The sequence below is a fragment of the Caretta caretta genome, chromosome 2, assembly GCF_965140235.1.
Source record: "Caretta caretta isolate rCarCar2 chromosome 2, rCarCar1.hap1, whole genome shotgun sequence".
In the NCBI taxonomy this organism is placed as follows: domain Eukaryota; kingdom Metazoa; phylum Chordata; order Testudines; family Cheloniidae; genus Caretta; species Caretta caretta.
Genome location: NC_134207.1, coordinates 68,253,933 through 68,278,632, shown reverse-complemented (window position 1 = coordinate 68,278,632; position 24,700 = coordinate 68,253,933). Strand labels below are relative to the sequence as shown.

At 44.1% G+C, this 24,700-nt stretch overlaps 1 protein-coding gene across 2 annotated transcripts in view; it reads right to left on the bottom strand.

Annotated features, from left to right (window-relative positions):
• Positions 1-4,039: 4,039 nt before the first annotated feature.
• Positions 4,040-24,700, bottom strand: part of LOC125632471 (epidermal retinol dehydrogenase 2-like) — a 33,886-nt gene continuing 13,225 nt past the window's right edge. For both annotated transcript variants that reach the window (XM_048840720.2, XM_075125203.1), the window contains exons 4-7: positions 12,955-13,054; positions 10,727-10,871; positions 5,938-6,060; positions 4,040-5,300 (exon numbers count right to left, since the gene is read on the bottom strand). In XM_048840720.2, the coding sequence (XP_048696677.1) occupies positions 5,171-5,300; positions 5,938-6,060; positions 10,727-10,871; positions 12,955-13,054 (498 nt within the window). In that variant the 3' untranslated portion in view covers positions 4,040-5,170. The remainder of the gene's footprint in view (positions 5,301-5,937; positions 6,061-10,726; positions 10,872-12,954; positions 13,055-24,700) is intronic.

The window sequence follows — 24,700 nt, the reverse complement described above, 5'->3', positions numbered from 1 at the left end:
TATATATTCACATGGTGAACTAACACACCCAAAGATCTGTAGGAAGAACAGTGTCAGGTAATGGGATGTGCTTTCATGAAGGCAGAAAACTGTGTATGATGTAAGATGAAGTGTGACTTTCAACTGTTTGCTAAATCTACCAGAAATACACCAGACATATACTGCCAGTGAATACATGTTCTCTATCATTCCATAGAGCATAAACACCAAATGGTACCTTGGGGAAAATCTAACAAGCAGGTCAATAAGCAGCCAAAGAAATGTATGTGTGTGTAGTAACTGGAGATAGGTAGAGCCAGCTCTCTAGGGCACCATGTTCATTTTTATAAATGGTGTAATTTAGATTTGACCAGAATGAGACTTTGTATTGCTGCAAAACCCAATAAGAATAGTGGGCTGGGGATATTCTCCCAGAAAATTTTGAAATAACCAGAGCAATTCCTGCATCTTAGAAGATTTAAACGTTTCAAAAGACAGATTTTGCATAGACTATCCGATACATTATTGGTCTGTCTTTCCTCCAGAGGGGAGAGGAGGTGGTGGCTAGCTTGTGGTGCCAAATCTCTTTCTTTTCTCTTCCCCCTTAGAGTGAAAGAGAAGCAGGTGCGGAGATAGATATTTCTGTAGAGCTTGTAGATAGGCGATTTCTGGCTGGACACTGTCAGGTGCTGCTGCTGCTCCACCCACTAATACCCAGAAACACCTCAGCCAGACATCAGGTTCTCGTGGTTCTCCCACTTCAGATTTCCTAGCCTGCTGAGTCTTCACCTTTCTTGCCAAAGAGGAAGGGGAGCAGTGTTCCCTCAAGCAAAAGGAGAGCGAACTAAGATCCTCCACACTTGCTCTACAAAATAGCATCCTTCGCAGTGTGACCTCACACGCACCATACAGATGAGGTCACCCCTGCGGAGGATGGCATGTCCTGTGGAGCAAAATGGCATCCTCCATACAATGTGAGCTCACATGTACAGTGCATGTGAGGTCATGCTGTCTGGGGTCCCAGGAGGAAATATTTCATCGAAATGGGATTGTGCCAGCAAAAAGTTTGAAACGCCTGGTCTAATGGTTGTAGGGACATGCGACTTGGGGTGACTCGAGGTATTTTGTCATTTACACATCCTCAATTTGAATAAATAACTCAGATTTAATAGGAAATGACATCACAGGCGCCTGGGGACTTGCTTGTGCCTCTGTGAAGCATGTTCTCAAAAACACACTTCTGTAGTGTTATAAAGTTCAGTCTCATTGAGGTGGAATTTCTAAAAATGTAAATTTACACAGATGCTTTTTTTAAAAAAAACTTCAGCTTGGAATAAGGAACTGGGAGCAACTTCAGGCTTGTCCCTTACACAAACCTCTCACCAGTCAGGCTCCTGCATCTGGATCATTAGTTCTACAGGAACTATCAATCATAGGTGGAAGCTACTCTAAACCTTCAGTGAGTCTAATTTGTCTGGATACCATCATATGGGGGAATGAGAAACAATCGTTACATGGTTGCTGAAGCTGAAGGAAGCTACTACTTTGGGGTGGGGAATGAAACTACATTATAGCATTCCACAAGTTCTTTTCCGTTCCAGGGTTGAGGCAAGGAGGCCGGCTTGCTAGGTGTCATGATTATTGATTGCAGACATGCTACAGAGATCAGCAGTACTGGAAGTAGTAGGTACCTATTATGTCCTGCAAGGGAGACAGCATAACATTACACTACGTTCAACAGCGTTTATTGCTGTTTACTCACCTGTTCAGGTTACCTATTGCCCTTGCCCTTCTCTTGCAGTTTTTAATAATTGTACACCACAGTAGGCTATGGAGCCAGTGACCATGAAAACACTCCAGTTGGTTCAGAATGCAACAACTTTCCTACTCAGCACATGACTCCCCACCTCCTCTCTTCTCCTTGTTGGCTCTGAGTGGAATGCAGAGCTTCATAGTTCTAACCAGTGTTGTGTTTCACAGCCACTATGATCCGTCACGCCCAGATGCATTAACTGTTTGTTTTTCCCCATGTAAGCGTTATCCTGTCAACTGTTTAAATAGTAAAACTTGCTGCCCAGGGCCATTGAGAATAAAGATTTTCAGGTTTTTTTAAAAAATGATGGTAGTGATGCTATTGTGAAGATATTTGTTATACTTGGCTCTCTACAATTCTTGCTGGTTGAAACGCTGTTCATTTAAACTGTTTAGTACCTCTGTAAGCAGTGTCAGGATGAGCTCCACCCTGACATCTGGTGGTGAGGTGTGGCAAGTTGTGGAAAAGAATTTCAGGGGCTGATCTCATTTGCATAGGCACACCCACCCTGCCTAGAATGAGGCCATAGCTGCCCAAATGGTCACTTTGGCTGCTGTGGGTTCCTCAGTGTCTCTGTTATTGGGGCAGGAAGAATAAATTATTACCCTGATTTTGGGAACTGTGCTTGGAACTGTACTTGGCCTTTTGTTATGATGGAGGGACTCACCATCAACTAAGTGGCACTCGCTAGGCAAGGGTCATGGGTTCCAAAACTCTGTGAATTGAGAGAGGATGGGGACAAGTATTAATACTTGGTGGGATGGGGCCCCTTGGTGAGGGCCTTACATGCTACTTGCACTTCCTCCTCTCTCCACTGTGGAATATCAGAGCTAATTTTGATTTCATTAGAAGTCTAGTTACAGGCTGCTGAGCTCGCTTTGGGCTAACAATGCACCAGCACTGAGGCTCCCCTACTAATTCACCAAAGAGCTGAACTGACTAAGAACTGAAATCACTGAGCGTTGTGTTAAGTAGTGGGGGAGCCTGAAGATATATTGTGGAGCAGTTTGCGGGACGGCTGGAGTGCCTTGTGGACAGGCTGGTGGAGCAGTCGTAGGATGGCGGGAGCTGCTGGTGGGACGCGGAGCAGTTTGTGGACCAGCTGGTGGAGCAGTTCGTGGGACGGCGGGAGCTGCTTGTGGGCCGCGGAGCGGAGCGGAGCTGAGCTGAGCGAAGGAGTTCGTGGGGCGGCTGGCGGAGCAGAGCGAAGGCCTATGGAGCTGTGGGGTGATCAGCTTCCGATCATGTAAGGTGCCTCTTACCCCTGTCCAATCTCCACCCAGGTTGGGAGGTAAAGCCCCGCAGATAAACTTTCGAACTCTGGGGCTGCCCTGACCAGGGACAGAGACCTTTGGGTCATTGGACTTTTGGGACTTTGGGTGATTTGGGGTTGCTGGACTCAAGAACCAAAGGGAAAGGGGCATGCCCCAATTTGCTTGGGGTGGGTTTTTTTTGCTCATGGGTTGTGTTATGAATCCTGTTGGTGGTGTTTCCCCAACATAATGCCACATTGTTTTTCTCTGTTATTAAAAGGCTTTTTGCTACACTCAGACTATGTGCTTGTGAGAGGGGAAGTATTGCCTCTTGGAGGCACCCAGCGGGGGTGGTATATATTTGTCCCAGGTCACTGGGTGGGGGCTCGAGCCGGTTTGCATTGTGTTATTGGAATGGATCCCCTAGATATTGAACCCGGCCCTTGTTGCTGCCAACTCTGACGGGCAGAAGGGTTACACCTCTTTCCTTACAAGAAGATTATGAAAAAATTAATGTAACATTGTTTGAAATTATACTAAAAGCCCCAGCAATTTAAAGAATCAAGATTACCACAACACCACAAATTCTGCCTTTTTATGTTTATACAAAATCACTAGGCTGTGTCATCGGCATACATGAGGGATCTACACTCTACACCTTGGATCAATATTTCCCAAACTTCTGAAAGGTAAGTTCCCCCTTCAGGAAATGAAACCAATTATGCCTTCCACAGCTACACCATGTGTTATTAAAGGCCTATTAGTTTTAATTGATGTGTCTTCTGCATGTCCCTCCTGAGCTAGCCCTTCATGCCCATTCCCCTACTTCGGGAAATACTGGGGTAGATCTTCACCCATGGTTCTCAACCAGGGGCATGTGTACCTCTAGGGCTTCGCAGAGGTCTTCCAGGGGGTACATAAACTCATCTAAATATTGGCCTAGTTTTACAACAGGCTACATAAAAAGCACTAGCAAAGTCAATACAAACTAAAATTTCATACAGACTTGTTTATACTGCTCTATACACTATAGAGTATACACTGTACTATAAGTACAATATTTATATTCCAGCTGACTTATTTTATAATTATATGGTTAAAAAGCAATTTTTCAGTAATAGTGTGATGTGACACTTTTGTATTTTTATGTCTGATTTTGTAACCAAGTAGTTCTTAAATGAGATGAAACTTGGGAGTATGTAAGACAAATCAGACTCCTGAAAAGAGTTCAGTTGTCTGGAAAGGTTGAGAGCCACTGCCCTATGATACTTCCTCTCTTTTCATAAGTATTTTGACAAGCAGTGAGATAGTTAGTAACATTGACATTTAAAGCATTATTAGCAACATCTGAGTTAGCACCCATTGAAATGCATGGAGCAGTTCACACTTCAGTGCTATTGTTTCAAGGTCTCTGTAAGCTTGGACAGACATCTTTCCTTTGGTTGCACTCCAGATTTTAACAGTTTTCTTTGCAGTATAATAGTTAGAGACTTCATTTCGTTTTAAATGAAAGCACAGACTCTGAAGAACGTTGGAAAGGTCTGTATGAACCCCTCAAAATTAGTGCTTTACTGTCCTCCTTGGACATGTCCCTCACTTTGGGGAAACACTGCCTTAGATACACAGATACAACATTTCAAATTACTGCCTATGCATGGAAGTGAAATATTCTGCAGAACTAAGAAGTAAAGGCAGTGGCAATGCAACTTTTTCTATTCAGCCCCAATTATTGTCCTGGAGGAACTATTAACAATATGAGATTAGGTCAATCTCTCCATGTCCATTAAATCTCACAATCTCTTCGCTGTGAGAGCCCATAAAGGTAACAGCTATGTTAATTTGTGACCTCGATACCCATTACCTATGGTACTGAGACAGGTCACTACATTAACTTTTATTTGCTTTAATGAATTACGTACATATGTTGAGGGGAGAATATGCCTGTACTGATGGAAAGAAGAGAGAACAGTTGAGGATAAAAAATACTGAGTAACAGACAGCTATCAGAACAAGTATGACATCTTTAAACACCTAAAGTATCATATAGAAGAGAATTGATCTAAGGAAGAAATAAACCTGAAGAAATAACCAATTATGTCCATTAACTGTTAAACATGAATTTTGATTAGCTGGTATCTGACATCTTCAGAGCAGTGTGGTTTTGGTCCCTTCTCTTCCGGTCTCTGACACCGTCCAGATTGTTGAAAATACCAGCATACTCTACAGCAAGGAGTAGCACTTTCTTAGGTACAAAGCTGAGGAGACAAACAGCATTTCTAGTTAGTCTTGATGGTATTTTTTAACTATCCATCCACTAATTCTAACTAACAAGGAAATAATAAATTAATACTACATATAAACATAAAATCAAATATCTGTCATGGATGGTCTAGGTATACTTGGGGTCCTGCCTCAGCATGGGTGGATGGTATAGATGACCTCTTGAGGTCCCTTCCAGCCCTATGTTTCCATGATATAATAGTTTACATTTCCAACATTAGTCTTCACACCACATTTAACAATCCAAGTTTACAGATGAGGAAACAGAAGAGAGAGATTAAGCCATTTGACCAAGAGCACAGAGCTAGTCAGAGGCAATTTTAGAACTTGGGAGTTCCTGACTTATGGCTCCAAGTGCCTTTCTGCAGATCACACTGTCTTATAATTTGTGAAAATCCTTGAAATAACTTTTACTTGTGTATACATTTATCTGAGAAGTGTGTTGGAGGCAGTAGTTGAAACCACCCTTTCTTCATAGTTCTGTAGGTAACTAGTCTGAAAATTGATAGCCCAGCATCATATCTTATTGCACATTTTTACTAGCTTTGCATTCTGTTTAGCTACCAGGTATTTGGTGGGGAGGGGGGGAGGGGAAAGAAGTCCCATTCTTACTTTTTCAAAGAAGAAAGGCAATTGGTCAGAGGCATGAACACATAAAACTTCTCCTCTCGAATTGCATCCACGATCTTCCTGCCTGCATACTCTACATCCAAAATAGGAAGTAAAAGTGGCCTCCTGGTAAAATAGGACATGTAATTATTATAAAACTGTAAAACTTTACTCCTGGAATCACTTACTTCAAAACTGATAATTTCCCTTCTTCCTCCCACTTCAAATGGAAAGTTTTGCTTCTTGCAAAAAAGTAAAGATCCTCCATTCTTAGGCCAGGTTTTCACTTAACATTTTTGACCTAGTTACATCACTCAGGAGTGCGAAAGATTCACACCCCTGAGCAACATAGGTAAGCTGGCCTAACCCCCAGTGTAGATGATCTATACGGACCTTCCATAGGGCTTGCATTGACCTAGTTACTGCTTCTCAGAGCGGTGGATTAACTGGTGATGGAAAACCCCTTTCCATTGCTGTAGGAAGCACCTACACTAAGGAGCTAAAGCCGCACAGCTGCAGCACCATAGCTCTGCTGCTGTAGCACCTGTAGTGCAGATCTAGCTTTAGAGTCCCCCTGTAAGTAAAATAATTAGTAAAAACTGTCGAAAACTGTGAAATTTTACCGAATAAATAGCATTCATACAGGGCCCGTGCTGGAGCCCACTGAAGTCAATGGGAGTCTTACCCATAGTTTATTTGGTAAACATTTAACATGTAATGCTCTTTTGTGGCTAAGTTGTCAGATCTCTGTATGTGCAAATGCACCCATAAACTCTGGGCAGCTGTGTGGGCAATTTATGCACTCACATGCACACAAAGAGGTGACAAAATTTGGCCGTACATCAGACTGGTTGCCTTTTATGATCTGATTTTCATTTGGTCTTATCTAAGTACTATCTGTAGCATAACTTCCTCAGCACCTCATCTGCCAACAACGCTTCTTGCCTGCCTGAGTGAGGGCAGTTTGTAATGCCAGCAGGTGTCCACTACAGGCTGATTCAAGAAGAAAATTTTATTTCAAGTAGGCCACTGAATTGATGTGGGTCACTTTGAGATGGAATCTGAAATAGTGACCTATAAGGCAAGGCTCCCTATCTTGCTACCAAATCCAAGCTAGTCATCTGCGTTTGAGTGCACACAGTGCATGAAGCCCACACACAGGATTAGAAGGTTTGTGAATTGTACCTACCCCACAGTGTCTGGTATTATTAGACTATGTCTACATTATGGATCGTATGCCAGCATAGCTATGTCGGCATAGCCCTCTAGCATAGACACAGCCAACACCGAGAGAAGGAGTTTTTCAGTCAGTGTAGGAACACCACCTCCATAAACAACAGTAGCTACATTGACAGAAGCACTCTGCTGTTGACATAGCTGCATCTACTCTGGTGGTTTTGTTGGCATAGCTGTGTCAGTCCAGGGTGTATTTTTTTCCCCCCACAGCTGTGACTGATGTAGCTACGCTGATATAGTTTAAGTGTACACCAAGTCTTAGGCACTTACATAATTATATCTGTCTATTGCATATACCATACATTCGGACCTGTACATTTTTCATGTGTTCCAGTGAATGATTTCAAGTTATCTGCTTCATCAGAGGCAGGGACTAAACCCTGCTGAGCCGTCACTCTTGCAAATATGATGGGGAAGCTCCCCACCTAGGCTCTTGCTGGAATGTTTGTGTGTCTGACATGGCAGGGCTTTCCCCTAGTTTCCAAGCATATGCTGCCATGCCCAGTCTCCTTGAAGTATGAAGTATTGTCCAAACGTAAGCAAGTAAAACAAACAAAAACAAGTCAAACCGCTCACCTTATCCCCTACGGTTTCATGGGCTCCCCTTCCAGGGTCTTTGGTAATCCCCCTCCTTGCAGCTTCCCAGTCCCAGCCAGCTCCCTTCTCAGCCACTCCTTGTTCACTAGCATTGCTCTCAGCCAGCTCTTCTGTTCTTCTGGAACAGCAGCTCGGCTCCAGGGCATCCTTTCTGGGCAGCTGGCCGCTACCACAGGAGTTAGCTTCACTCCACTGTGGTTCCTCTCTCCTAGTTACTCCCCCTCCTCCTGTCCTCTGACAGGCCTTTAGAGGCCCAGGTGTAGCCGCACCCCCTTTTTTTGGCTTTACTGGCCATAGCTGCTCTGACACAGGGAAGCTGGACCAACTTAGCCTGCAGGGGTCAGTTACCCTGTGACAGCATCCTTCTTTACTCTGGGGGCTGGGAAGAGAGCCCTGGAGGGGACACTGGGCAGAGCCCCAGACCTGCCAAGTACTACTTCAGCTGCTTAGGTCTGCATGCAGACAGCACACTGAACTGTCCGAATGGTTACTGACTGATGAGCAGAGCCATTGTGGTAGTGCACAGAAAAACCAAGAACAATTGCATTGCTTGAAGCTGCTAGACCAGTGCTTTTGTCTACATTGGCACTGCAATGGTGCAGTGCCATTAGGGTGGATGACATAGTTGTCAGTCTTGCTCAGAGGAAGAGCAATCACAATGACAGTGTGAGCACCTGTGCACCATTGGTAGCGATTGTATGTGGCCATATGATGTGTTACAGGTGGCTAGGGGGCTGGAAAAGTGATTGCAAGGCCAATATTCTCTAGTGTAGGAACATCATAAACCAGTACATGTTTGACTTCAGTGACCTTTACAGATGTTTTAAGGGGTGACTCAAATAAATTTGACTAAGTTCTGTGTTTCGCCTTCCAGAGAAGCAGCACTAAGGCATAGCTCAGGAGGACAGGAGGCAAAGCTGGCTTTAAACCACCTGTGTATTTCTCACATTTTGAGCTGCTCTGAGGGCTGGAATGGCCTCTGATGTAAATTAGAACAGCTCCAGGACTGCTCTGACTTATGGCAGTCTTCCCAGAGCCATCTATGGGTTACTCCATATCCTAGAACAGACGCAGCTTCCCCTTCTATATGCAACATTCCCCCTTCGTCTTCCTGCATACTCCTATATAAGTTTGGGCATGAGTTCAGGCACTAAGGCTTTGTTTATGCTAAAGAGCCTATGCCAGCATAACCCCCTAGTGTAGACACAACGTACATTGACAGGAATTTTTCTGTCAGCATTGGAAAACTTCCTCCCTGAACGTCATTAGCTTTGTCAACAGAAGCACTCTTCTGTTGGCATAGCTGTGTTTACACTGGGTTTTATTGGCAGAGCTACGTTCCCAGAGGTGTCTTTTTCACACCTCTCACTAACATGGCTAGGCCAGTACCAGTTTTAAGTGTAGACCAAGGTTTAGTGTTCTGCATTTCTCAGGCACATGCAAAAGTGAAATAAGCTGAAATGAACAAAGGCCACTTTACTTCTTAATTAGAGCATCCACCTAGGGGTATAATTCACTTTAACTAATGCACTTTAAATTCAGCTTAACTTCTTGTGTAGACAAGCCTTCGGTTATCAACACACTACCATGCCTAATTTTCACCTGCCTGAAAGAAGTGTCCAGTTCAGGCATTATCCAAAGCCAGTTTAAGTCACTGGGCTTTGGTTCATGCACCTCAATGTCCCTCTTCTTTACAGGTAAGTCAGCTGGACCACACACATGCTGAAGAAATGCATTTCTGAGTAAGAGTCCACAGCCAGTAAGACTTTTGTGCCGTCTGTGCTCGTGTCAGTTACTGGTCATGTGTGCTTAAGTGGACTCATTATTCATGGCTTTGTGCACTTATAAGCCATACAAATGGTATTAAAAAACAAAGCCAACTTTAAAATGGCTGGAGACTGAAAAAATGATTTCTACTGTTTACTAATTATATTTTCATACACGCTGTGACAGACTGACAATTTCCTGCAATGTCCTGAATGAATTTCATTGAATTAAGTTAAACCATATTGAATTACGTTAATACTTTTGGGGTCCATTATATTAAAAATGCAATTGTGTATGTGTTATTGTAGCATTGTATGTATTTCCATAGGAAGAGTAAATAGGAGAACAGCATGGGCTGATAAGGCAAATGCACTCAGGCTATAACATTTTCAGAGAAGCCACTCCCCTTGAGAGGCTCACATATACTAGTTCAAAGTGGTTTATCCAGGGACCAACAGACAAAGAAAAGGTTTTTGGATAAATAACTTGGTTTTCAACTGGCTTGGGCCTTCTTCCTGAGCCAACAAATTGACAGAACCTCTGGTCCACGAAGGCCCCCAATCTTTAGGGTGGGGTTGGAAGGACTGGGCAAACTGAGGCCCCATAAAACTGTGCTTGTTCTGAACTCAAGCTGTGATGAACTTGTGATCACAAAGGAAACCTCTGGATGTGGTGTTGAAGGACTGCTGCTGCCAGAGCCCATGTTAGGATTGGGGAGCAGGGGGAATTATTTGGTAAGCTTATTAGCATGCGTCTAGGTTCTGTATTGATTTTAATGTGTTTTCTCTGTAGTGTTTTTACCTTAAGAATAAAGTCGGCATGCACAGGAAGTGTTGTGTGGTACCTTATTACTGTAGCAATTATACCTGTTAACTGTCTCTGAAGAGAAAACGAACAGGTGTCCTCGGGCAACTTGTCTGTGCTGGGAATAACAGAGTGAAGGCAGGGAACTGTGCTGCTTGGAAATACCTTGGTCAGAAGAGAGAGCTATGTGGATCTCCACACAAGAAATACAACAGCTGGGGAGCTGGAAGCATGAGAGTGGGTGCCCTTGGCTGGACCACTGAGGGAGAATTAGACCACTGAGAGGGCAGTTGCCCTGAATGGTGACAAATGCTAGATCTAAAGCCAACCATTTTTAGTATTCCACATGCAATTGCTTAATATGCAAAATATAAGAAGTTTTACTTACGAGACACGAATACCCGTGGATAATTCTGTATTTACGAAAGAAGGACAGACGATGGTGGTTTTAATGCCTTTCTTTCCTGCAGCCTGTAACTCAAAAGCTAATGACTCCAGAAAGCCAATTATTGCAAATTTACTTGCACTATAATCTGTAAAGAGAAGAAAAAAGGAATATTCAAAACACATCATTAGCATCATAGCAAGTGTTACTGCCTGAATTTAAATTTTTAGAATAAAATACTTAAACTTTGATGATAATGAGTTATGTTATGCTACTTTCTATTTTGTCAAAGGGCCCAGTTGTGCAACCCTTACTCATGTTGGTGAGCATTTATTGATGTGAGTTCAATGGAACTATTCATAAAAGAAAGAGCTCACTAGCATGAATAAGGTTTTCACAACTGGATCATTAGTTTTTCATAGCATAAGACTTATAATCTGACAACATACTCTGACAAGAGTTGCTGAGATGTTGAAACATTTCAGTTTGTTACTGGAGCTCAGGTACAGCACTGGTATGCATGGAAAGAGCATCCTGGATATTTACATGCAAATAACAGATCAAACATCCTATTAGTTTCAGAACACCTGGATCCAGTACTACCCCAAGAAGCTTACACTGGAACAGAAACTATTTCCTTTGCTAAACTCTAAAGGCACTACCTTCTCAATGCTGCCTTTAAAAAAGAGGATTCCCTTCAGACTCTTCATCCAACAAACCACACTTTTTCTCTTCCAAGTTCTCATTAGTGTATTCTTCCCCTAGCTCACCCATTACTCCCTCAGAATCTCCTTTGGTGTCTCTTCATCCTCAATTCTTTCATGTCCAATTCCTTCTCTTCCCTGGATATATCCTCAGCAAACTCATCTGCTCCCAAGACTCCCATTATTATTAACCTCTGGTAGCAAGAACTCTCAAATCTAACTCTTGTCCAGTCTTGTGGCTCTAGTTGTCTTAGACATCTTCTCTTGGATGTCCTTCTGCATGTCAAACTTGATCTTTCCAAAACTGAAATTCTCATCTTTCCTACTAATCCCTCCCCATGTCATCTTCCTCCATTACCAATGGCAGCTCCATCATCCTTCTATTGCCCAGGCTTGCAATGTGGATGTCATTAAGGTTCCACAAACATCCTTAATACAGGCTTTTCCTAACTTTTGGTGTTTGTCTTTTCAACTTTAACAACATTCTTTTAACAAGTTTTTTTTAAAGAATAAAAAGGAGAAATATTATATTATACACAAGTGTAATATTCCTTTCCCTCCACTTGTGCTAGAAGACTAATTTTAATAAATGACAGCGGGTGTAGTCTTATTCTTTGAAACAGTGTGTTACATGTGCAGGAGTAGCCCCATTTTATAGACAGAAAGATTCTGCCAAATCTAACTACTCAGATATGCTGACAGGAAGTGTAATTAAGTGGCTGAGAGTTAGGACTGTCATGTTAAAGACATGATTACATTCTCAGATTCTCAGTGGAGTATGTGGTCTTGCCTAATAGAAGTTAGGAAGAATACAGAATTATTAACACCAATCAGTAGAAGAAGCAAGACATGCTCCTAATATCCTGGCTGCTAGCACAATGGTATTTTGAGAGGAAGTATGAGAAGCTGGATGATCCATTTTGTCTGTGTGGAATGCAGAAGTGAGAGGTTGGGAAGCATACAACATGTGGATGGTTTGTTCAGAAATTTTAATAGCAAGCTTTACTGAGAAAAACACAAAAGGAAAATGGAGAATTTTAACAGCTTATAACTCATTGAATCAGAATGGATTTTCATGGGGATCATAAAAGGCACCTGTATGACACCAGGACCATCCCCCTACTAAATATAAAGTTCTAGTTGCAAACCATGAAGGCAACAGAGCTCTTTGCAAAATGTCAGAAAAAATGATAATGGGAAATATTAGGCAATGTTCCTGAAGGGATCACTGCTGTGTCCCCTGTGATAATTGAATTATCTGTTTGCTATGGTGCATACTGCTCTTTCCAGTCCGTGACGCCTGCAGGGGGCTTGTCTATGCTAAACAGGTATAATCATCACAGTTCTCTCCTTCAGTCTGCTCATAATTTTTACAAATACTTGCAGGTTTTTCATGAGTTTATACTATCTTTGCATAATAGATTAAGACAACGTTCCTTTAAAAAGCTGGATGAGATTTCAGAAGTAAAATGGTTAACTCTGAGTATACATTTACATTAATTCAGAATAGCTCTACAGCACACTAACCTGTCAGTTTATTGGCACCAATAAGTCCAGTTCCACTTGAGATACTAACCAAGTGTCCACGGTTACAGGCAATCATAGCTGGAAGGAAGGCTTTGCAAGTCTATGGAACACATAAGAAACCACACAATTAGGTATCAGTTAAAATTAGTTCATTCTATAATTAGGTTTTACAACTTCAATTACTTTTCAAAGCTTCATTTTTGAAACTAGGAGATATAAGATAAGGACTTTTCAAGGAGTAAGCTTTCCCCTAAAATCATGGAGATTTGTCAGCGCAGAGATTATTCTTATTTCATCCGCTTAGTGTTTCCTTCCGGTTTGACTTTGCAAGACTCACTGAGTGTTTTAAATTAGGTTTCTCCAGTCATAGTGATCCACTAGGGGGAGCTAGAAGCCAACTTGTCAGGCAGACGGAGGCAAAAGGATGGTAATCGCAGGCAGAGAAGGCCTGTTAGCCATGCGGCAATTCTCAAAAAGGGCCATATTTTTGGAGTTTAATGTATCTACCCTAAACAGGCCCACATTACACATCATTTGAAAACTTATTTTATGTACTATGGCAAGACACCTTTCACTTCAGCTGGCTTGGTGTTTCTCCCTCTGGCTGTGGGAGCCTGGTGTAAATCAGTGCCACTCTGGCAGGTTTTTAATTCCTCACTTTGGGTTTTTTTTCAGTATTTACAAGGTGGACTTCAGGGTAGGCCAGAGGAGCTCTCCTGAGCAAAACAAAAAACCAAATTCACAATGCAAAAAGAAATACCTTTCCCTGCCCCCTCTCCGTGGCGTTGCCTTACTACGCTGACTTCTCGTTGATAGTTCTTCCCCAAACAGAAGTTAACTTGGGTCTTTCACCTATGGGGAGGGGAGCAGTCTTCCACCCAGGAGAAGCCTTGCCTCCCTGCTGCAACTAGTCCTCCTGCAGCTTGCTTCTCATCCCTCCCTCACACTAGAAGAGGTTTTTTTTAAGGATCACCAGAGGCCCATAATTGGTTCAGGCATCTCTAGCTAAGCTAAGAACTTCTTTTCTTAAGAAAAGAGGGAAAAGGGCCTTCACCATTCTAGGGCTGATATATCTGCCTTCCACCCTCTCTCGTGCAGGCGAGCCATGCTCGCCTTATTGCCGAAGAAGCGGGACCTCCGTGACTTACGGAATTGGTGTCCTGTCTCGCTCCTCAGCATGGACTACAAAGTCGTAGCCAAAGCCATCTCGCTGCGGCTGGGGTCCGTGCTGACGGACGTGATCCACCCAGACCAGACCTACACCAACCCGGGCTGTACCATCTTTGATAACCTCTATCTGGTCCGGGATCTTCTGGAGCTTGGGTGTAGGGATGGTCTGTCGTTCGCCCTCCTGTCCTTAGATCAGGAGAATGCGTTCGACAGGGTGGATCATGGATATCTTCTGGGCACTCTGTGAGCGTTAGGCTTTGGATCCTGGTTTGTGGGCTTTCTCCAGGTGCTGTATGCCTCCGCGGAGCGTCTGGTCAGGCTCAACTGGACCCTGACCGAGCTGGTCAGCTTTGGGCACGGAGTACGGCAGGGATGCCCCCTCTCTGGCCAGCTGTACGCTCTGGTGATTGAGCCCTTCCTTGGTCTCCTCCGTCGGAGACAGATGGGGTTGGTGCTGTGAGAGCCGGAGCTGCGGCTGGTCCTGTCAGCGTACACCGACGACGTGCTCCTCATGGTCCAAGACCCGGGCGACTTGGTGCGGGTGGAGACTTGCCAGGGCGTCTACTCAGCAGCTTCCTCCGCTCGGGTCAAGTGGGTCAAGAGCTCTGGCCTGGTGGTTGGGGACGGGTGGCAAGCGAGCTCCTTCCCACCCGTGCTTCAGGCCATCCAGTGGAGCGCGGGTCCTCTGCTCGATCTTGGCATTTGCCTTTCTGCCACGCATCCGGCCAGCCGTTGGAGAACTGGCATGGTTTAGAAGGCAGGGTGACAGAGCGGCTCTGGAAATGGACAGGACTACTCCGGTGCCTCTCCCTTCGAGGGAGGGCACTGGTGCTCAATCAGTTGGTCCTGTTCATGCTCTGGCACTGGCTCAACACCCTGGCCCTGGCCCCGGATTTCCTGGCCAACCCCCGGACGGCGATTCTGGAGTTCTTTTGGCCAGGAGTGCACTGGGTCTCTGTAGAGGTCCTCCACCTGCCCCTGGAGGAGGGAGGGCAGGGCCTGAAGTGCCTATGCACTCAGGTCCATGTCTTCTGCCTCCAGGCCCTGCAGAGGCTCCTTTATGGTGCAGGCAGTCCGGCGTGGAGAGTGCTGGTGCACGCCTTCCTGCGCCGCTTCTGAGGGCTCTGATACGACTGACAGCTCCTCTATCTCCATCCTCTCTTGGCTGCTGTTCTTCTACCAGGACCTGCTCCGGACCTGGAAACTGTTCTCAGCGACCAGGTCCATGGCGGCCACCGAGGGGGCAGATCTCCTGGTGGAGCCCCTGCTACACAACTCCCAGCTCCCTGTGCAGGTGGCGGAGTCCCCCTCGGTGCGCCAGAGGTTGGTCCTGGCAGAAGTCACCAGAGTCAGAGACCTCCTGGACCACAACCAGGGAGACTGGCTGGATCCCCTGATGCTTGCTCAGCGCATGGGGCTCTCCAGACCTCATACTCCCGGGTGCATACTTCAGGAGGTGAGGGCCGCTTTACCACCTGCTGCTCGGGTTTACCTCAACCGGGTTCTGCGAGAGGGCATGCCCCACCCACCCTCCACCCCGGGCCCTCTGGACCTTTTCATCGGGCCCCTACCCCATGGACCCAACTGGCCCCTCTGTACCTTCAACATGAGCTGGCTGCATGATTTGCAGCAGGTTCTTTTCCAGACCACGCCAAGGAAACATCTATACATGCTCGCACTCCACACCCTTCACTTTGTCACCCTTGTGTCCCACCCTGACACAAAGTGGCGGGACTTCCTGCCACCTCTCGAGGGTGAGGAGCCCTGGTGGGTCAGCCTATATTCCACCCTGGTTCCGAAGCCCACCGGGGATATCAGTTGGCGGCTCCTTCATGGGGCCGTGAACACAGGCGTGTACTTGGTGCGGTTTACCCCTGTCCCTTCTGCGGCGTGAAGGAGACCCTGGCGCACGTTTACTTGGAGTGCGCCAGGTTGCAGCCCCTATTCCGGCTCCTCAAAAATATTTTGTTATGTTTCTGGTTGCACTTTTCCCCTCACCTCCTTATCTATGCACTCCCTATTTGTGGCCCCACAAAGCCACGGAACCCCCTGGTCAGCCTCCTCCTAGCCCTGGCTAAAATGGCCATCTATAAAACCAGAGAGAGAAGGTTGGTCGATGGGGTCTCCTATGACTGTGGGGCCTATTTCCGATCCTCTGTTCTTTCACACATCTGGGCAGAGTTCCTCTGGGCGGCGTCTGCTGGCTCCCTTGATGCCTTCGAGGAGCAGTGGGTGCTGTGTGAGGTTTTCTGCTCGGTGTCCCCGTCCGGTTCCCTTCGTTTGACCCTTTGACCTCAGTCCTGTCCCTGTTTTTTCATTAGTTGTCCCCCAGAATCAGTTGGTTTCCAGGTCCTGTGGAACTTCCCCTTAGGCTGGGGGGAGGTCCTTTAGCAGTGGGCGGGCTTCCGACCGCCCATCTCCTGCATCCCAATAGGACCACTCTTTTATAGCTGTGAGGTCTGACTTTGCCACAGTACGTTTAGATGAGGTATGATCTGAAGCTGTTAGTGGTGCCGTAAGCCTGCAGGCCAGGTGAAACAATGGTACCCAGAATGAGAAAGTGTCATTTTTTTGCACTGTTCCAGAAACACTGCAACATGATTACTGTTTAAGTTAATTTCAACACCTTACTGTGGTGTTTATTGGTCAAACCTACTAAACGACAATTTAATAAAAGACTTTTATTGGTTTTGCATGGGCAAATTTTTTTTTTCAGAAGTGATGAAGCTGTTTAGCATGTGGCAAAAATGGTGAATATCAACACTTTGCAATTTGCAAACATGAAATACTTTGACAATTAAGAATATGTGATGTGAAAACATCTCACCAGTGATTATAAAGCTTCTATGCAGTATTTTTGATTAAAATTTGCAGGCCAGGTCATTCTCACATTGAAGATATTGCACCAGTATCAGTAGACTGTGTGTCCATAGCCTGCACTGCATAATGGATAGATAGAAATGTACGCAAATTCCTAATGCTTCACCATTAGTAAGCTTTTGTACATACAGCACAGCTCCTAGTCTGCCTTGTAGAAGGTTTTAATTTGTAATTGTCTATGTATGTAGTACTAGCCTTTGAAATATTCTAGAAACTAGCCTTTTAATTGACTTATGCATAGGTCAGTATTAGAGATGACAATACATAGCTTCATATTATGAATATACAAAAACTATGAGAGAAAGAAGTGGCATAACAAAGGTAGTAAAAACAAAGTCCACCAACAAGTCCTTGCTCTGCATTGAAGAGGGGTGAAGAGCATGTTACAACTTTACCACCTGTCACGGGGTAACTCACCACACTGTCACCTCCTGCTGGGCGTTTCAGGAATTTGCTCAGTCCCAGCGGGTGCATCCTCGGGTGGTGGTGGCTCTCCCATCCTTGCATCCATCTACAGACCCATTCTCTCCTTTCTCTCAGCGTCTGCTTCATGGCACAGCCCTCTGGTCATGTGTCCATCCGGTTTCCCCCCCTTCCGGGGGCTTCTTCTAATAATAGTCCAGCTGCTCCTCACAGCGGCTTGGCAGTCCACCGCTGGGCTGCTCCTTCATCATCTAGTGGGGAGGCCCTGGCCCAGGAACCCTGCAAACAGCAGCTTCCTGCTACCTCTTCCTTCGAGCTTACTGTCTCTATTCCCTGGACAATTTCCCCACAGCCCCAGTTCCTTCCGCTCCTGCCTCTGGCTCCAATTCCTTTGCCCTTTTCCCAGGGCCTCAAGCCTATAAGTCCTGGCAGCCTGCCAGGAGCCCTCTAGGAAGCCAGTTGTCTCCCTAGGGCTCCCTGCAGCAGACTCCCTCACTCTGGGCTGCAGCTTCCTTTCATATGGGCCAGCTGGGCCCTGATTGGCTAGTCCAGCTGTCGCCCTTATTGTCCGCAGTCGCCATCCTAATTAGCTGTTTCCCCTGCAGCCACTCCTTTGGCTGCCTTGCACTCAGCCTCCCTAGGCTGGTTTTAACCCTCCCAGGGCCAGTGCGGGGCAGGCACTCCATCACACCACCATATCCACAACAATATGACAAACCCATTTGACCCTGAATCACATCCAGAGGCCCTTATCAACATACCCAGTGGAGTATATGTAACATCAGATGTATACGACTCTACTGAAAACAGCAGATGTTGGTGAAGAACAAATGGAGAGATTTGTGAGAGGGGCACTTGATTCTGATGGGACATGCTGCTTCTTTAGCCCAGTCAAGAAATCTGGCATCAAAACATTTTCTGCCATGACCAAGAAAACCAAATTTAAGTCTGGTAAGGGAAGGACAATCACAGCAACTATCAGTCCAGAAATTTTCTGCAGAGCCCTGTCCTTAGCAAGATGCAGAGATGATATTTCAATGGCAACTGTTCTTAGTCCCTCAGTGGGACCTGTGCCTAAGACATGCATGCTGTTAGACCACTGAGAATAACATACAAAACTGAATTAGGACATCAGCTGAAAGCTCAGGCTGAAAAAATCCATGACCTAAGATCATGCAACAGAGAAACTACAGTGTACAGAGATGCTATGGCTGTCATACAAAATGATGGCTTGAGACAAATTCCACACATGTGATGAACTGGCTGCTGAGTACTTGAGGCAGATCCTAAAAGGATTTGACAAAGCCAGTTCTGCAATCAAAGTCTGACCAATATGACAACAGTAACCCTGCGAAAATTGCAGAAAAACAGCACCAGGCAGGATCTAAGGTTGGCTGCAAGAAATATCAGGTGATTGGTGGATGCCCTGTACATCTATGGAAAAAGTTTCTAAACATGGCATCCAGTAAGCAGTCACTTGTAAAATTCCTCTGTGAATGTATGGTTCAAAATGCAGCTGAGAGTGTAGAGACATATACAACACAAACACTCCTTCTTGCTGGCGGCTTTTCCAATGGTGAAGTAGCAAAGTAGAGGTATCAAAGAAGCCCCAAGGTTTGTACAGTACTCAAGAGGAAGCGGACACAAGGACGCTCTTCATGCTGTATGTGTTAATACAGCTTTTGGATCTCTTAGGGTCAAAGGAACCATAGTAATGATATCACCTGATACAGATGTTTTGGACCTTTCTGTTCACTACTTTCCAAAAATGGAACACATGGATAATATGTGGATTGAAACAGGCACCATTACCAGCACATCGGACAAATGTAACTTCATACCTGCGCATGCAGTTTGTGATGCACACACTCCTGACTTCTGCAACATACTTCCTGCTTTACATGCATTAACAGGAGGTGACTGTGTCATTCCTAACGGGTATTTGGGGGGTGGGGGGCAGAATCTGTGTTTAATGCTGTGAAAACAAAGGAAGCTGACTTCTTCAGAGATCATGCCAAATATGGAGAGTGTGATGGACAATTTCTTCATTAAAGAACTTGGTAGCAGTGCTATATGATCGGAGTGAGAAAGGATAGAAGACTCACAGAGACCTGAATTGCTTGCACCTCAATCTAGCCATCAAAAAAGGACAAGTCACAGGCCAAACTCCTCACCATTTGAGGACAGTTTTGAAGAGCATCTCAAAAGAGCATCTTAGCAAAATAAAGATTTGGATGTCTTCACACATAGGTAAATAGAGTATCAGATCGACACTGCAACATGGATGGAAAAATGTGGATGATTAACTACTTTCTGTATTCTTCATGGGCTCAAAGGCACCTGAGCTTCTACAAGACCTTATTTGTGCCTGTACCAGTAGGGTTTGGTGCACAATCAACTGTCTCTGTAGTCAGAAAATCTTGCTTGCACAGAACTGTATACTTGCCAAGGCAATGAAAACTCTGGTAACCCACTTATTCTTGACAGATATCATGATGATAATGATGACTAGAAATGTCAAATTATATCTGTACAAAGCTAACAGAAATGAATGCAAATATTTCAAACTGGTCAATTTACTGCATTTATGGTGTCATTGTGTATCCTTGTTGCTATGGTACCAGCACCACTTGACAGAGCCACATCATACTTCATATTTAAGTAGACATAATAAGCTTTTAAATTATGTACAATGTGGATGTGTGTAGATAGGATACGTTAAGTTGACCAAATCGGTGGTGCCTGCCATTCACCTATATGAGGCTATAATTTTCCTACCCATGAAGAGCTCAGTCGCAGCAACCTTCTGAGTAAAAGCTTTTAAGTGTAATAAAGCTGTTTTCCATTTTGCCCTTAAATATCAATCAAATAGAGGAACCTGGTAGTCACAGATGATTTTCCACAATCACTAATAGATTCAGTTCGCTCTGGCCTGTTTCATTTCTCCATTTTCCAGCAGGTGGAGACAAAGCAGAACACTTTGCATGACTCCTCTCCAGAACTTTGAAACATGAAAGTTAGCTTCCAACACAGGAAGATGCAGGTTGGATTACCTATTACCAAAATAAAAAGTGCTCTGTCAGAGCAAGCATGCCAAAGTTAAATAGGTACAGAGTGCTTTGAACCTTGCAATGACTAATTATTACTCATTCTTCTTTGTAAAGTAAGCACTCTTTGGCAAATCCTCTCCTTCAGCTTCTCCAGGGCCATGAAGGTCAGTGACAGCTGCAAAATCAGTGTGGACCCTCTGCATATATTGGGAGAAGTAGTATTATAGGACCCAGCACAGAACATCCACGAGTCCTACATGCTGGGAAGCTGTGATCTGTTGAGGCTTATTGAAGTCCAGCACAAAGGGGTGGAGGAAAAGAGGCACAGAGTAAGGAGTTTGCATGGTCTGAGGAGGAGGCAACCCTTGATGGTCTCATAGAATCTTTAAAGTAATCTCTGCTTCTTCTCCTATTACTCAGGCTTTGTGCAGTGACCAGGATTTTTCCCTGTGGAAGAAAATCTTGTGAATATTAATCTGCCAAATCCCAGTGCCCCAATTGGCCAAATTCTCCAGATATTTTCTTTCCCACCTGGTACCTGCAGAAACATTCTGCGAAGGAATTGTTTGCAATAAGGCTCTGTAGAGAACTGGATCTTTCATTACTGGAAACCAAGCACTGAAGGTGGATAAGTGAGTGTTTTGCTTTGTTTCTACAGGCAGAAGAATGCTGTGAGATGAGAGAGTTCTCTACTGAAAACAATATTAGCACATCTGTGAAGTTGCTTGGTGTCTCTTTCCTTTCTATATGCACATAGAGCCACTACAATTACCTTCTCTATCAAAGGCATTCACTGTCCACATTATTTCAGCTACTGCTGTCACAACATTTTATCTCTGGAGGGCTAAAAGCTTGGAACTATAGAGCATGCTTTCCCCCAGTGGCAGCTTCTCGCTGAGCTGGAAGTGTAAATTCAACCTTGAGACATACTCATGCTAGCTCTCATTGAGCCAGTGTGCTAAAAATAGAGCGTAGCCATGGCGGTGTGAGACGTGGGAGGGGAGAGCTGCCTGGAGCACGTTTAGCATCTCAGACAGGTACATGCATGAGTCTGCTTGCCCATCGCGCTCCTCACACCACCACAGCTATACTCTATTTTTAGGATGCTAGCTTCATCAGAGCTAGCAAGGGTATGTCTCCTCGAGCTGGAATTTACACCTTCCAGCTCTAATGCAGACAAAGTCATAATTATCATTGGCCTAGAATGAGAGAAAACTCTTGGATGGGAAGTGCAAATGGCTTCAGTTCTAGTGAACTCGGAAGTAAAGTTACTGATCGACCTCATTCATTCCCAGAGGGCTCAGTTAGGGTGTGCATCAGGGCAGGAATGGGTTGCTGTAGGAGCTGTTACACCAATTCTAAGCCATTGGAGGATCCCCTGTGCTGGGGTGATTGGCTTGTGGCCCCAAAGCCACCATAGCAGTGTATTTTGTGTAGGTTTTCACATTACAATGTGTCTCCAATGTAAGGGAAGATCTGAGCCTATGTCTTCTAAAGGTGTTTTCTAATTTTAAGGAGGCAGGGATGCACTGGGAATAAGATAGTTAATTAAATCTTATTTGCAAGTGAATTAAATATAGAGAACGGAAAGTTAGAGAAGTAATGGAAAAATATGAACTGCGTATTATTACTTTATTATTAATCACTTTTATTACAATAGCACCTACAGGTCCCAGTGAAGACCAAGGCCCATTGTGCTAGGTACTGTTCAAACTCATAGTGAGAGACAGTCCCTGCCCAAAGAACTTGGGACTAGATTTTCAGAGGTATTTAGGCGTCTAAAGGTGCAAATAGATGACTACTGGAATTTTCAAAAGTGGCTAAGTGCCCACTAGGAGCATATGTAACTTGCTTAGCTATTTTGGAAAATTTCACTAGGCACTTATTGTTCCTAAAATCTTTGAAAATCTATCTCTTACAATCTAAATAGGTAAGATACAAAAGCAAGGGGGAAATGAAGTATTATTATCCCTATTTTATTATTGGGAACTGATGTATAAAGAAGTTAAGAAACTTCCCATTATAGGGAAAATAGGGTATTATTTTAAGTAATTAAAATATAGGAGGGGCTCAGGAATAACATTTAATTATTTTTACCTCTACATAGGTTACTCTGGATTGAAGCTGTGAGAAATAAACCCGTTTGGTGCACCTTTTATAAATTTATTAAAAGACTAAGCAAGCAGTTATAGAACAAATATGAATTTAAGCAACGTATGTCACAAGCTAATTTAAGTTAAAGTTTTCCTAACTTAACTTACTATGGTATAATGCAACAGTCAAATTAAGGGTATAATTAAAACATAATCAGTAATTCAATGGTTCAATTTATCTGCTTTGCCAGTGAACAAGTTAAGGAAAACAATTCTGTTAAGATTTAGCAGGAAGGTTAATGGGAGAAGCTATTCCCTTTTATTTAAACCCTTTAGCGAAGGGTCCGTTAAAGGCAGAGGCTATTTCTTGCCTTGATTTTGAGGAAGTACAGCTCTTAAAATGATTTTTTAGTGCCTTCTCTCTCTGGTTGCTTTCTCCTGCTTAGCTTCGTGTTCACAGAAATCACATCAAGCGTCTGTTCATTTACTCTATTTCCTCTCCCCACTTGAACAAAATACCTGCATTTTTCTGGCAGTCATACACAGATATAGAAAGTTTTCTAGAGACCCATACTTAAACCAGTGTCATTCTAAAACTGCCATGACCCAGGATCTCCTTATGTTTAGATAACACTTAGGGGTTTAGTGTCTACTTTGAGAGGCAGTTGCGACACACATGTGCGTGTGTGCGTGCATTGGAGCGATTTGAGTGTCCTTGAATTGCTCTACAGAAGGATTTTCATACCTTCTTCTCAAAGTCTTTAGCTCATAAGAGTGGTCTTAGTTTGGAACTATGTAACCTGGAGTTCTTTTGCATGTGGTGAGGAAAGTTTGGTCTCATATTTCTTAGCTGTAGATTTCAGGCTTGGCTTAGCTGGCGGTCAGAGTCTTTCACCTCTTCTTCTTTGGATGTCTGGTCCAGGGAACAAAGCATGATACAACTTTGGGTGTTGGGTTGATGTCAGAGAGCCTCTCCCTTCTTTCTGCACGGTTAGCATCTTTTGGATCAGTGACTCCTCTACTCAGCCCTAGGGACACTCTTGTCCAATTAGGGGTTCCAGCATGTCGGCTGTAGTTCATTGTGCATCAGTGACTTGGCACCTTGATCTTGAAGTCATCTAGAAGACGCCAGTTCGGTATGTATGTGTCTTGCACCAATTTGTTGATAATCACAAAGAGATATTCTCGAAGACAAGATGCAAGAAGGTGCCATGTGATAAGGAACTGGTAGGCAAACTTCTGCTTATGACCAAGACATGTGTCCTATTTGTTTAAATATAATTAATAGCTATTCTGCATTCACATATCCACTCATTCCCACACATCTTTGTGACCATGAATTAATTATGACAGGGGGAATGTAACTCTGAGAAGTGGGGCAGATCCTAGGGCAAGTGAATGACTGTACCCTAATAACCTGTTGCCTACAAGACAGAACGCTGCTTCAAACATCTCTTAGTAATGCTAACTTTCATTAAGCATTGAACATTAAACTGTCATTAAATATTTCACACAGGACATCTGTAAAAGAGCCAGGAATTTAACCCAGACTGCCCGAAGTCTCAGTCCAGTGTCTTAGCCCAAGCTCATCATCCTTGTTCACAGTTAAGCCACTTACGTTTTCAGTCTTTTTTTTAAAAAAATGGGATGACTACAGCTACAAGACTGTATGGGGTCAATTGTGGCTAATGATTTCCCGTCCAACAAAAGTCAAGTCACTTCAGGCTAACTTGTTCAATTCTGTTTCATTATGTGTGCCTCAGTTTTTGGGTGCTCAGCTTGACACACTATGGCCTGATTCTGGAAAACTCAGAAACTCCAGCTGAAGTCAATGGAAATTGTGAGCACTCAGCAACTCAGAAGATCAGGCATTAGGGGTCAGATTTTCAAAACAGATCAGCTCCCATTCAAACACCAAAATAAGTGGCCAGATTTTAAAAAAATCTTTCAGCACAATGGATAACAATCCAGCCATAAATGTCACAGTGGGAATTACTGGCTGCTGAGCTGTTTTGCAAGTCATGTCCAGAGTTCTAAAAATATGCACCAGAGTTAGACGACACTTTTCAAAAGCTGACTTTACCACTTTGTGCCTTTCTCTGACTTCACAAATCTCTAAAATGGGACAAT